We start from the raw sequence: 15208 nt of genomic DNA on the forward strand, positions 1-15208 counted from the left end.
GTGTGTGTGTTTGTTTGTTGCAGTGGTGTTTCAGTGGTGAGTGTGTGTTTGTTGCAGTGGTGTTTCAGTGGTGAGTGTGTGTGTTTGTTGCAGTGGTGTTTCAGCGGTGAGTGTGTGTGTTTGTTGCAGTGGTGTTTCAGCGGTGAGTGTGTGTGTTTGTTGCAGTGGTGTTTCAGTGGTGAGTGTGTGTGTTTGTTGCAGTGGTGTTTCAGCGGTGAGTGTGTGTGTTTGTTGCAGTGGTGTTTCAGTGGTGAGTGTGTGTTTGTTGCAGTGGTGTTTCAGCGGTGAGTGTGTGTGTTTGTTGCAGTGGTGTTTCAGTGGTGAGTGTGCGTTTGTTGCAGTGGTGTTTCAGTGGTGTGTGTGTGTTTGTTTGTTGCAGTGGTGTTTCAGTGGTGAGTGTGTGTGTTTGTTGCAGTGGTGTTTCAGAGGTGAGTGTGTGTTTGTTGCAGTGGTGTTTCAGTGGTGAGTGTGTGTTTGTTGCAGTGGTGTTGCAGTGGTGAGTGTGTGTTTGTTGCAGTGGTGTTTCAGTGGTGAGTGTGTGTTTGTTGCAGTGGTGTTTCAGTGGTGAGTGTGTGTTTGTTGCAGTGGTGTTTCAGTGGTGAGTGTGTGTTTGTTGCAGTGGTGTTTCAGTGGTGAGTGTGTGTTTGTTGCAGGGGTGTTTCAGTGGTGAGTGTGTGTTTGTTGCAGTGGTATTTCAGTGGTGAGTGTGTGTTTGTTGCAGTGGTGTTTCAGTGGTGAGTGTGTGTTTGTTGCAGTGGTGTTTCAGTGGTGAGTGTGTGTTTGTTGCAGTGGTGTTTCAGTGGTGAGTGTGTGTTTGTTGCAGTGGTGAGTGTGTGTTTGTTGCAGTGGTGTTTCAGTGGTGAGTGTGTGTTTGTTGCAGTGGTGTTTCAGTGGTGAGTGTGTGTTTGTTGCAGTGGTGTTTCAGTGGTGAGTGTGTGTTTGTTGCAGTGGTGTTTCAGTGGTGAGTGTGTGTGTTTGTTGCAGTGGTGTTTCAGTGGTGTGTGTGTGTTTGTTGCAGTGGTGTTTCAGTGGTGAGTGTGTGTTTGTTGCAGTGGTGTTTCAGTGGTGAGTGTGTGTTTGTTGCAGTGGTATTTCAGTGGTGTGTGTGTTTGTTGCAGTGTTGTTTCAGTGGTGAGTGTGTGTTTGTTGCAGTGGTATTTCAGTGGTGTGTGTGTGTGTTTGTTGCAGTGTTGTTTCAGTGGTGTGTGTGTGTTTGTTGCAGTAGTGTTTCAGTGGTGTGTGTGTGTTTGTTGCAGTGGTGTTTCAGTGGTGTGTGTGTGTTTGTTTGTTGCAGTGTTTCAGTGCTGAGTGAGTGTGTGTTTGTTGCAGTGGTGTTTCAGCGGTGTGTGTGTGTGTGTGTGTTTGTTTGTTGCAGTGGTGTTTCAGCGGTGTGTGTGTGTGTGTGTTTGTTGCAGTGGTGTTTCAGCGGGGGGGGGGGGTGTGTGTGTGTGTGTGTGTTTGTTGCAGTGGTGTTTCAGCGGTGTGTGTGTGTGTGTGTGTGTGTGTTTGTTTGTTGCAGTGGTGTTTCAGCGGTGTGTGTGTGTGTGTGTGTTTGTTGCAGTGGTGTTTCAGCGGTGAGTGTGTGTGTGTTTGTTGCAGTGGTGTTTCAGCGGTGTGTGTGTGTGTGTGTGTGTTTGTTGCAGTGGTGTTTCAGCGGTGAGTGTGTAGTCGTCGGACACCATCCTGAGAGTGTGAACGGTGGCTGGGCTCCGTGGAGCGAGTGGTCGGCCTGTTCCAGGACGTGTGGAGCCGGAGTGCAGCATGCCCACAGGGACTGTGTCAACCCAGTGTGAGTCTTACATTTCATCCTCAATTACTCCAGCTTGATTACAGGTGCATGTTTATAACACTTTCTTTATTGTTTACCTTGATTCCTTGTTCCTTTGATCACTATTATATAGGGAGGGATGCACTGTAACATGTAATGGAAATACAGTAGTTTTAGCAGAAAGTTAGTAAGCCATTAGCCAGCAGTTAGGAGCTAACCAGGGCACATGTTCATGTTTTATTTAGACAACAGTCAACTTTAGCTTAAAGGGACAGCTCACCCTAAAATCCAAAATACATAGTTTTCCTCTCACCTGTAGTGCTATTTATCCATCTATATCGTTTAGGTGGATAAATAGCACTACAGGTGAGAGGGAATATAAATATGGATTTTGGATTTTAGGGTGAGCTGTTCCTTTAATTTATCAAGTTGATATGATTCTCTCAACACAATAAGTAATGCAATAATAAGTAGTAAGTTAGTGCAATGACAGATACTTTTACTGATAGATTAATGCAGCAGCTGTTTGCAACTGTATAACAAACTGTCTAGGGAGGGAAGTAACTTAACCCACATACATAATTTCATCCACCTCCAGCATGTGGGCGAGACACAGGAGAGTATCTGGTGTTATAATGTAATCTACAGAGAGCTTCTCTCTGCAAAAACCTTCAGGTTGTGCTGCTTCTCTTTAGCCTGTAGGCTTCAGAATGAAACTTCAGTTAATAGATTTGTTGGATGAACTTCACAATAGTATCATTATATCTTTATATATTATAATATTCAAATGGAGGTTTGGGCCACTGAATAATTGCCAGCCATACTCAATTATATAAGGTAACTGTGTCTCAAAAATACCCTATACAATGTGAATAGTTGACCAGATCAATAATACGATCCTACCATGACATTACTCTGATCAATTTGTCCTTTTTAATTGAACTTGCCAGACTGTTGCAAACATCAAACATCAGCCATGCAGCTACTTAAAACAACCAAAGCGTTTCTGTAATTGTCCACAAATCATCGCAGTACTATCTCTCTACTCATTCCAGGAATCTCTGTCTGTGTGTCGTTAGCATATCTTGAGAAGCGTTCGTCTGATCGACTTCACACTTGCTGGGGACCCAAGCATATGCAATGTCCGATGTTCAATATTAATAAACTTTGAATAAACAAGCGAACAGCGCTCTGTGCAGCAGCGGGGCTCAAGAGGTATGGGCTCACGCGGTTTTCGAGAAAGCCTCAAGCAGCAGCAATCGGCCCGTTCCAGACACTCAGGCCCGTTTTGAACGGGCACTGCACGAGTTCATTGAAAAATTAAGAGAAGTCAAGAAAGTTAAAAACAGCAGCGCTGCAAATAACGTATTTTTGCTTTTTCTCTATAGCCCCAAGTACGGGGGGAAGTACTGTCTGGGAGAGCGGCGGAGGTACCAGATCTGTAACAGCGCGCCGTGCCTCCAGGAGCTGCCCTCCTTCAGAGACATCCAGTGTGGGCACTTCAACACCATGCCTTACAAGGGCAACTTCCACAAGTGGGTCACAGTCAACAACAGAAGTGAGCAATTTAAACTGGACTCAGGGTGTGAGACAACAACTGCCAGTTTTGGGCACACCAGAACCGATGTTTTCCATTATCAAGCCAACCTGGTCTAAAGACTTTTTAGACAAATGTAAAAAGTTGATGCCTTATGTATGAATTTATTTCCTTTTGCCTTTATCAAGGCAAAAGGCAGCTACTTTAAATAATCTAAAAAATATATATATTTTTTTTTGGCACCTCTCCTCATTACCTCTGCCAAGGAGGTTGTGTTTTGGGTGCCGTTTGTTTGTCTGTCTGTCTGTCTGTTTGTTAGCATTACATAAAAACGACACGGTCGATTTTTATGAAACTTAGTGGAAGGGTGTAGCATGGGTCAAGGAAGAAACCCTTAAATTCTGGAGCAGATCCAATCTGATATTTGCGTTTGATAGCAGACTGGACTTTTGGCCTTGTTGGCGGAGATCTGCCCTCTCCGAGTGCTCGCCTCCTAGTTGTATTTTTAACGTGTTTATACTCATCACAACTTTGTCTTCTGTGACCCCTCTCAAAACTCTTTCAGTCAACCCTTGTGAACTGCACTGCCGTCCGTTGAACGAGCATTTCTCCGAAAAGATGCTGGACGCCGTCGCCGATGGGACGCAGTGCCTCGAAGGCAGCACGAGCCGCGACATGTGCATCAACGGCATCTGTAAGGTAGCAACGCCTACTGTTCCAACACATTTCAAGAAGCTCCCTGCGCCTTACATGTGTCGTTCTCTCCTCTTCAGCGTTTTATCTGTCTTATCTCCCAATTTTCTGAGCAATTTACAGTGCTAATGCCTGTATAGAGAGCCAAAGTGAACGTCACTTCCTGCTTCAGCACTGTACCAGAGACTTTCATCCACCATTTATTTTCCCGATAGACATTTCGTAAAATGCTTATAAAAATAGTTGTACTTGTTCAAACCAAATGACACAGATATATTTAGAAACAGGAGAGATCACATAACATTTCACTCCGACCAAAACGTTAAAAAAAATGCGGGTTTAAAGAAAATATTTTTTCGATGTTTTTTTAGGTTTGGGTCCGAGTGAAATATTCTATGCTCTCTCCCGATTCTAAATATATCTGAACCGTTTGGTTTGACCAAGTAAAACTCTTTTTATAAGCATTTTACGGAATGTCTATGGGGAAATAAATTGCGGGAGAAAATCTCTGGTACAGTGCTGAAGCAGGAAGTGACGTTCACTTTGCCCCTCTGTTTTCTTTTTGACTTTACTGCCCTGCTGGGACTTCATTGACGATGCAGCGTGTTTAGTCGACCCTCAGCTCATTTCCTCTGCAGACTAGTTCCGCACGTTCTGTGTGACATTCTGTATGAAAATTAATCTGTTGATAGACGACCACGTGGAGGCTGTTATCTCCCAAGATGATAGCCTGCCCCCTAGAGCCCCCTATTACCCTGAACCAAAATGCCAGTCAGTGAGCCGGCACTGTGGAGATGCAGACAGATTGCAACAGAAATTTACAGAGTTTGCATTAGTAGATGATTTGGTGTATATAGAAAAGTGTTGCAATGACGCAATGATTTTGCGGGATTTGTTAAACTGGTTTACACCAAAAGGGCTTGTAAATTTGCCTGCCAGCCACATATTGATATTGCCCTTACAGAAAAAACACATGAGGTTCACATGTGTCCACATGTGGTGAACATGTGGACACATGTTGAAATTTCACATGTGAAAACGTGGAACACGTGAAACCCATGGGAAGCGTGTGGTTTTGGAACATTTTCACATGTGGAAAACATGTGATCACATGTTATAACATGTGATCACATGTTTTGCCACATGTTGTATAGCAAACAATGTTGTATAGAAAACAACATTTACCGTAAATTCCGGACTATAAGCCGCGGCTTTTTTCCCGTTTTTTGGCCTTTTTTGGCCCCTGCGGCTTATATAACGGTGCGTCTTATCTATGGATTTTTTCCAAAAAAAAAAAAAAATCTCTCTTTTTTAGCACTCTTTCTAACTATAAATCCACTTCTGTTTTAATTTCCTCTCTTGCCCTCTTTTAACAACATAACATAACATAACATAACACAACACAGGTAAGCAGAAAGAAAAAGACGAAGCAATCACGCCATGAATGAGGAAATGACTCACCTGCTGGAGGCTGGAGATACACGCTTGGGCTAAACTTTTACTCCGTGAAACACTATCGATTAAGTCCGACATCGCTCAGAGGTTTTGAGCAGCTTGAAAACAAGTTTGAAAACGTGCAGAAGTCCATCCACTCACTCACTAAAGAAACTAAGGCAACCGTGAACAGAGTTTATAATGCGGAAAAGCGCATCCGCGCACTGGAGGACAAAAACAACACAGTGAGTCCGAAAATGGATAAAATGCAAAATCGAAACCCTGCACACGCAGGTTGATGACTTAATCAGCAGGAGTAAAAGAAATAACATTCGCCTGATCAATGTAAAAGAGGAGCTGAGATTGGTGACATGGACGCTTTCGTGGCAAAATCCTGTGTTACATCCTGGACCTGAAGGAAGGCGAGAAACCACCAGAGGTGGACAGGGCACACCGGGCGCCTCGGCCACGTCCAGACCCCGGCCTGCCACCGAGGGCCATCTTCATCTGCCTACTCCGCTGGCCCGACCGTCAACTCATCCTCCAGGCTGCGGGGAAGAAGCCCCTCACCTGGGAGGGTACACGCTTTTTCGTCCGGCAGGACCTCTCCGCGTTGGTGCAACAGAAACGCGCAACATACAACAGCATCATCGAGTCAATGGATATCGCTTTGGCGTACTGTACCCAGCGAGACTCGTCATAACCAGACCGGACTATCTTTAGCACTCTTTCTAACTATAAATCCACTTCTGTTTTAATTTCCTCTCTTGCCCTCTTTTCACCACACCGCGGACACTGTGTGCCCAGCGGCGGAACAAGAGCTCAAAGTGAAACTGCCGAATATCTTTTGAGTTGGACTGGTCAATAGTACTGTGAGTAACTAAAATAAAAAAATAAAAAACGGAATTCTCTCTTCTTTAGCACTCTTTCTAACTATAAATCCACTTCTGTTTTAATTTCCTCTCTTGCCCTCTTTTCACCACACCGCGGACACTGTGTGCACTGTAAAAAAAACAAAAAATACCATTAAAACACCCGCGGCTTATAGACCGATGCGGCTTATAGAAGAAAAAAATAGTCAACTTTGAAGGTGCGGCTTATAGACCGGTGCGCCTTATAGTCCGGAATTTACGGTACATGGGTTTCACACATTTCACATGTGAAAATGTTCCAAAACCACACGCTTCTCATGGGCAAAGCACATGTTTCACATGTTTTCCACCCGTTTTCACATGTGAAATTTAATGCGTTTTCACATGTGATCACATGTGAAATTGCACATGTGCAAAATCACATGTGATCACATGCGATCACATGATTTTGCACATGTGAAGTTCATGTGGTTTTTCTGTAAGGGTTCATATGTCATTGTTGTTGTTATTATTATTATTATTATTATTATTATTGTTATTATTATTCAATTTGAATGAAATAGAATGAGGGTTTCTCTCTCTCACACAGAGTCCACCCGCATGTGGTTTGAGTAAGCTATAGTGACACAGTCGAGGCAGAAGCTATTCCCACTTCATTCGTTATAAAGACTAGCAATCTCGCTCGCTACGCGCGCTCCTTTCTAGCATCCCTCGCTGCCTCGCGGGCTTGTGCAGACGTTTGGGTTAGTCACTCATTATTAGCGTCTGTTATCTGGTCTCTCTCTCACTGTGAAACGTGCTGTAAATGGATAATGTATTGTACGTTGTTTGTCTGCCTGTGTTATAGAACGTGGGCTGTGACTATGTGATCGGCTCTAATGCTACGGAGGATCGCTGTGGCGTTTGCCATGGGAACGGCTCCACCTGCCAAACTGTGAGGAGGACCTTCGAGGAGAGTGAAGGGCTCGGTATGTTACTTTCAGACCTTAGTTTGAGAAAATTCAACAATTTCTTTGTAAATAGACGGATGCGTCCATGAATAGAGAGTCAAAGTGAACGTCACTTCCTGCTTCAGCACTGTAGCAGAGATTTTCATCCGCCATTTATTTTCCCAAAGACATTTCGTAAAATGCTTATAAAATATTGTTTTACTTGGGCAAACCAAACGGTTCAGCTGCATTTAGAATCGGGAGAGACCATAGAACATTTCACTCGGACCAAAACTTAAAAAAAAAAAATCTAAAAAATATTTGAAATGTTATGTTGTCTCTCCTGTTTCTACATATATCTGAACCGTTTGGTTTGAACAATTAAAACTGTTTTTATAAGCATTTTATGAAATGTCTATGGGAAAATAAATGGTGGATGAAACTCTCTGGTACAGTGCTGAAGCAGGAAGTGACGTTCACTTTGGCTCTCTATTATGTTTAGAGACAGTGCGATTTCCTTTTCCACCCTGCCGGTGCTGCCAGCAGGAGCATCATTACGAATGCATGCTGCGCGGCCAAGCTTTGTTCAAACTCACAGGCGTTTATTTTAAATTCTAGTCAAGGTCCCAACGTTTTCCAAAGATACCAAACATGTCACGCTGAATTACGGGGAAATGTGATATGAATTGATGCACAGGACATCTAGATTTGTTTTCTGTTTGATGTAATGGTGCAGCCATACGAAATTGCGTAAGTGACATTGTCATGCAGTACGGTAGAAACGCTACCTGTAAGCAGAGAGTGAGGGTGCAAGGCGATAAGGTCCCTGTATAGGCAGGTGTCAACCAGGTGTTAAAAAACAGACAGACACCCAGAGAGAGAGAGAGAGAGAGAGAGAGAGCAACCTGCACACAGATGATACCTGTGGCTACGCTGTCTGGCTTCAGAGTTTGCCTCATTTCTCTGAGGCTTTGAAATTTAATTTAAAAAGTAAATAGCAATGGCTGTATTAATAGCGATGAGATTTTGGCATGCTTAAAAATGTCCTTCTCCCATTCTGGGGATTACTTTTGCTCAAGGCCAATTTAGAAATCCTGCCTACTGCAGCTTTAATTAGTCCCTGAAAGCAATCACCGTGACAACAAACAGTTATTTACATTTAAATTATTTTACGTGTAATTGCATTAGAGACAAACCCTCCCTCACTTGAATTATTTACATATTTAATTATCCTAAATCTCTTAAGAGGAAGTGAAAAACAATTAATTAGTTTATGTCACTTTCTAATTAGTTTTTATTCTTTAGATGTTTGTTTGTTTTTATTCTGATAAAAACCACAAAACCCAGCTCACATATGGAACAGAAGAACAGTAGTATGCAGTGTTTCCAAGGGTGACAAACTACTATTTTGTACCAGTGAGAATTTTGTAGTTACAGTGTAAGATTGGCAGGTGCAGATACAGTATCGGGTAATAGAGAGGCAAAGTGAACGTCACTTCCTGCTTCAGCACTGTACCAGAGATTTTCTTCCGCAATTTATTTTCCCATAGACATTTAGTAAAATGTTTATAAAAATATTTTTACTTCGTCAAACCAAACGATTCAGCTATATTTACCGTAGAATCGGGGGAGAGCATACTGTAGAACATTTCACTCAGACCAAAACAAAAACAACAACATGGAAATACAAATATTTTTGTTTTGGTCCGAGTGAAATGTTATGCGATCGCTCCTGTTTCTAAATATATCTGAACCATTTGTTTTGAACAAGTAAAACAATTTTCATAAGCATTTTACGAAATGTCTATGGGAAAATAAATGGTGGATGAAAATCTCTGGTACAGTTCTGAAGCAGGGAGTGACGTTCCACTTTGGCTCTCTATAAAATGTAACGTCCCACTCTTGGACTTATCTCCAAGGCTATGTAGACATTGGGCTGATCCCAGAGGGAGCGTGGGACATCCGGATCGAGGAGGTGGCCGAGGCTGGGAATTTCTTGGCACTGCGAAGTGACAACCCCGGCAAGTATTTTCTCAATGGTGGCTGGACCATCCAGTGGAACGGAGACTACAAGGCAGCTGGGACAGTATTCACTTACGAAAGGACAGGACATCTAGAGAACCTGACCTCTCCTGGGCCGACCATGGAACCTCTGTGGATTCAGGTAGGAGGACGTTAAATTAAATTTGTCTCAACTTAATGTTGACAGTGTATATTTCCCCCTGGTGCAAAATAATAATAATAATCTCTAGTTAAGTAGAAGCCAGATGTGTGGGGTCCTCAAGTCACATGACTTGGACTTGATCCAGACTTGAGGCACAACTGTAATTACTTAAGACTTGACTTCATGCATGAAGAAAAGACTTGTGACTTGAGTTCAGAGGCGCCAGTGCAGCAAACTGGACTCATACCCCACCGGCATCCCACCCGTAGACACAGCCAATTGTGCCTGTAGGAATGTCTGACCAAGCCGGAGGTACCAGTACCACTGAACCTGGGAACTGAACCTGGGTCTCCCTGGTGGTAGGTGAGTGCTTTTACCCCTGCACTACCCAGACGCCCTCTTGACATTGTTATGGACTTGACTTGCACTTGACTTGGTAATCTACATTTAGACTTGGGACTTGACTTGAAACTTGTATCTCAGGACTTGAGCAAAAAGTTGACTTGGTCACATCTCTGGTAGACGCTGTACATTCACAAAGGAAGAAAGGTGAAGTTTCATATCCCTTTATTTGTGCATGACGCACTGCTGCAATGGGATTTTTGGCCTTGGTTTTTGCGTTGCTGTGTGGGACAAATTTCTAGGCCAACCTGAAAATGTCCCAACGTCAGTGAAGGCCTCACGTCACTATAGTTCTTTATCTACTGTATCTTGCTCCATTCATCTCTTTCCAATGACTTTGCAAATATGCATTCACGCCGCCTCAAAAATGTATTTTCACATTCTGTCTGAACCTAATGTTTGACTAAAGAGGCAATTAGTATGAATATGAGAGAAGCTTGTCAAAAGCTTAACGAGGTGCTGTAATGCTAACTTCATAGACAAAGAGCAGGTTCAAGGGTGTCAAGGGGAATTACTACTACTAATTCCTACTGGCAACACAAAAAGCAGTTTATCTCAAGAACCGTTGATGTGAGCAAGAACCGTGATGCATTTCATGCAATGTGGACACGCACATAGTCACAGCACCACCTACTGGCAACACAAAAAGCAGTTTCTCGCGAGAACCATTCGTCCGACCGACTTCAAACTTGGGGGGTGTCCTGCTGGGATTCCGACAGAGTGCACTGCCAATTTTCGTGCAATTTGGCCAATCAGTACATGGCTTTCGTGTACAGTATCTCCAGGGCCGTTGGTCCGAACGACTTCGAGCTTGCTGGGGACCTGAAAAAGTGCAGCGCGACAGTAGGCAGACAGGAAATGTAGGGAGAGAGAGAGAGGGGATGACATGCTGCAAAGGACCACGGGTCGGATTCGAACCCGCGGTGGCCGCGCGAAGGACTAAGCCATTGTGGTACGCGCTCTACCAGGTGAGGTGTACATCGCTTTGGATAAAAGTGTCTACTAAATGACAATAAAGTAAAGTAAAAAGTAAAGTAAAGTGAGCCACAGTGGCAGTGTCGAATTTTGTGCAATTGGAGTAGACCATCCGGGGGGGGGGGATGTATGCATGAAGGAAGAGGAGGGAGGGGAACGGGCACTGCAAATTAACTGTTCAAATTAACACAAGGAAATCAAATTAAACTAGAAAAGTGCACTCGGTAGTTTGTAAATGTCCACCAGGTTTCTGCCACGGCTTCACGCATCGAGACAGAATTCAGGAACTCGTCTGCTTGAAGGACTGCATAATTTATGAGCCCCCAAGGTCAGAGAGTCATTATAATGAGGGTATAAAACAGGCAATAAGAGGTTTGTCAAAAAAAATTAATCAGTGCAACCATGAGAGGTCGTTGAGAGCATACAGGCATAAATGTGCACAGAAGATAGTAGGTTGATTGGCCCAGTAGTATGTGAGATTAGCTGTGGACAGAGACAGAGACTGTGTAGATTCAAGATTCAAGATTCAAGATTCAAGATTTATTAAGTGTCCCAAAAGGGCAAATTGGATTGCAGAAAGCGTAGTACGAAGTACATACATAAAAACAAATAAGACAAAAAGAACATTGTAAAAACAGTCTAGAGCAGCAGTTTAAAGTGCAACACAATAGTTAAAGTGCAAATGACAACAGTAGCAACGATCTAAAGTGCACAGTAGAGATATAAAGTGCATAGTAGCAAAGTGCAGTTCGCTCACAGCAGCACATTTATATCACAAGAAAGAGCTACAATGTATCATTGTATTAAAGCACAAGAGAAAAAACCTCAGTCCAGACTAAAGGGCAGACAAAGTATATAATACAGATATACTGTATTGTACCCCTAAGAATAAATAAAGATAAAAGAATAAAAGAATAAAAGGATAAAATAAATAAATAACAAAATAACAGCAACGGCAGATGGGGAGACATTACATTTGTACCCCAGCAGCGTTCAACGCTCTGATAGAGACAGGCACAAAGGAATTTCTGTACCTGTTCTTTTTAACTATGTGTACGCATGCAGTAAAGACGCAAATAACAAAGCAGGATTATTATTCCATAATTTTGCATGATATATTACCTGTTCACTAGCATTTCTGTTGGATGTCTGCTCTACTAGCTTACTCTTCTCTACTGTAAAATGTGACTATTGTTTGCATAAATTACAAGCTTAACTAATTCAAGTGGAATGTGTAAATGGTAAAATGGTAAATGGCCTGCATTTATATAGCGCTTTTAGGTACATTCACCCATTCATACACCGATTGCGGCGGCAGGCTACCACACGCAGGGTGCTGGCACACCATCAGGAGCAATTTGGCATTCAGTATCTTCGACATGCAGACTGGAGGAGGTGGGAATCGAACCACCGACCTCTTTTATCCAAAGCGATTAGTGGACGACCCGCTCTGCCTCCTGAGCTACAGCCGCCCCTACAATGTGTAGGGTGTGTGGACTGTACTAGAGACTTGTGTAGAAGGAGATACGTTCCATCGATTTATCCTCGTCACTAATGGAGGATCCATATACGTCATAGATTTCTTAAAGATCAATATGACCAATGAGTGAGACATCACGACCACCCGCGGCAGTTAACTTGTATGAGTTGTGCCAAACAAACGTCACTATCTCAAAAACTATACATCACATCGCTTATAGGACATTCTGAGTGAGAGCAGAATTAGATCAAGGGTCTGATCTATAATATATGTATGTCGTGTTAAAGTTGTGTGAACTGTCACAGTTTTTACAATGAAGTGGATTTAGTAAAAAGCACAGCCTGCTAGAGTGAGACACTCAAGCCTGGCTCCATAGGGTCCCATTATAAAGTTGCCGCCAGTAAGCCGTTTGTTTACCAACACTGATCCCTTGTATAACACCACCACCAGCCCAACTAATAATAATAATAATAATAATAATAATAATAATAATAATAATAATAATAATAATAATAATAATAATAATAATAATAATAATAATAATCAGTGTTGGGCAAGTTACTTTCAAAATGTAATATACTACATATTACTAGTTACTTTCATTTGAAAGTAATAAGTTACTTTACAATATTACTTTCTGTGTAGAGTAACTCATTACTTATTACACTACTTTTGCATTACTTTTACCAAAACAACAGCAGCAGCAGAATGACATCGCCGCCACGGAACCATCCCGAAAAATTATTTAAACCGCCTTGAAGTCAGTGTAAACAATCCACAATTCTAAATGTTATTCTTTCCCTTTGTTATTGTCATCTGTAGTGGTTATTTGCATAAAAACACACAGTTTGATTAGGAAAGTATTGTATCTTTTTTTAAATATGTGCTTTGATTTAATCAAATGTAACTCAATTTGTAACTTCAGTTACTTGACAAAGTAACTGGTATAATATTACTGAAATCCTATAAGTAATAAGTTATATTACTGAGTTACTGCTAAAAGTAATATATTACATGTATTATGTTACTTTTGTAATGAGTTACCCCCAACACTGATAATAATACATTGATTTAAAAAGTGCATTTCAAGATACTCCAGACTAGAGACGCTTTAGAAAAAATGACTGAAATGTCAGAGACAAGAGCCGGGGAGATAATGAGAAAAGGGTTGGAATAACATTAGCCAGTGACCCATAGAGACCCATTTTGAAGATGGATAGAGGGTAGATATGAATTTTGATATGATCAGAGTCAGAGGAGCAGTACCGAAGTTTCGGACCCCTGTGATACAGAACCAAGTTTGGGTGGTAATAAGGGACTCCAGAGCAGCGCTCAGGAAGACGGGATGAGACACAGAAGTAGGTCACTTTATCCATCTTGTCTGGTTTCTTCTCTGGTGGTTCAGAGATCGTCTTGTGTGTCCCAGCTTCTCTTCCAGGAGACAAACCCAGGGGTTCGCTACGAGTACACGGTCAGTCGAGAGGGCTCAGAAGACAACGACGTCCCCGCCTCTGTCTTCTTCTGGAAGTACGGCTCGTGGACTGAGTGTAGCGCCACCTGTGGAGCGGGTAAGTGAAGAAGCGCAAATAATACCTGGAGTCCCACGGCAAAGTGCTGTGGCCATTCAGCCTTATATGGCACTTTAGGCAATGTTTTGTGTACCTCGAAAAAACACGGCTAATTGTTTTCTACATGAAAAATGGTCCTACATCGAAAACGACATCGAAAAAAAATGTTCTTTAAATCTGCAAAAAAAATTACATTTTGGTCCGAGTGAAATGTTATGTGGTCTCTCCTGTTTGATTATTTGCTATTTTTTTTTAAAGTTACAGTTTTTATTTAGAAACACTGCCTGACACAACCACAATTCCATCATTGGATGTTAGCTATACATAGCAAATAAGATTAGCAAATTCTGCAACTCTGTAGCTACTTTTCCAGGAGTAACCAATTGTTCGGCGATGACTTTCTAAGTGAGTGTCATTTTGTTAATGTTTCTATAATCCCTCCCACGATGAAAAACATCTGCCCCCTGGTGCTCAAAGAGAAGCAATAGCTGCTCATCTATTATCTTTGCTCGGCTAAAGATAACTCCTCCCCCTTGTCATCCGTTGGTTATCTGTTGCAGTTTGACGTGATCTATATGCGGCGATGCCTCAAAAGCGATTCTCAACTTTTGATGGTACAATACACTCTGCAACAACATCAACAACAAAATGAACTCCAGCCACATCTCACAGCTGTGGCAATGGAGCCAGTGTGAGCCGACACGTCGTGTCAAGACGACCTCCTAAACGAGTCTCTGTAGTGGCGTTTCTCATGTGTCAACAGCCTCTCAAAGTGCTGGTTTAATTGGAAATTCAGTGTGCACAAGGCCTCTTCAGACGCCTCTTCAGAGAGCAGTGATTAGACAGAGGAGAATTACCGAGTGCTCTTGAACTTAAACATCAACTTAAAACCAAACAGAAAGCCTATCTATTGGTTTGATCTGCCCTGAATGACGTTTAAGGCCTTTTGACGTCAGAGCTGTCTGCTCTGAGTGAGCAGACAGCTCTGACACACACACACACATCTCATCTGTGCAAGGCAATCTGTTCATCTATCTCTCCATGTGTGAGCAGGGTTTTGACATATACATATGTACCGTAAATTTCGGACTATAAGCCGCGGCTTTTTCCCCGTTTTTTGGCCCTGCGGCTTATATAACGGTGCGGCTTATCTATGGATTTTTTCGAAGAAAAAAAAAAAAAAAAAAAAAAAATCTCTCTTCTTTAGCACTCTTTCTAACTATAAATCCACTTCTGTTTTAATTTCCTCTCTTGCCCTCTTTTCACCATACCGCGGACACTGTGTGCACTGTAAAAAAAAAACACAGGTGGTGTTGTGTTATGTTGTTTTGTTGAAATGTTAATAAATGGGAGCTTCCTCAAACAGCCATCTCTTTCCCGACAATC

General features: G+C 42.3%; 1 protein-coding gene across 1 annotated transcript in view; it reads left to right on the forward strand.

Moving 5' to 3' along the window:
- Positions 1-15208, forward strand: part of LOC310791192 (A disintegrin and metalloproteinase with thrombospondin motifs 7-like) — a gene marked incomplete at both ends in the record, with an annotated part of 116096 nt that overhangs the window by 61661 nt on the left and 39227 nt on the right. Inside the window, 6 exons of the mRNA XM_083652876.1 lie at positions 1644-1789; positions 3157-3326; positions 3871-4004; positions 7152-7272; positions 9153-9397; positions 13681-13822. Of these exons, the coding sequence (XP_083509002.1) occupies positions 1644-1789; positions 3157-3326; positions 3871-4004; positions 7152-7272; positions 9153-9397; positions 13681-13822 (958 nt within the window). The remainder of the gene's footprint in view (positions 1-1643; positions 1790-3156; positions 3327-3870; positions 4005-7151; positions 7273-9152; positions 9398-13680; positions 13823-15208) is intronic.

The sequence above is a fragment of the Poromitra crassiceps genome (genome assembly GCF_964638095.1).
Source record: "Poromitra crassiceps genome assembly, chromosome: 16".
Classification (NCBI taxonomy): Eukaryota; Metazoa; Chordata; class Actinopteri; order Beryciformes; family Melamphaidae; genus Poromitra; species Poromitra crassiceps.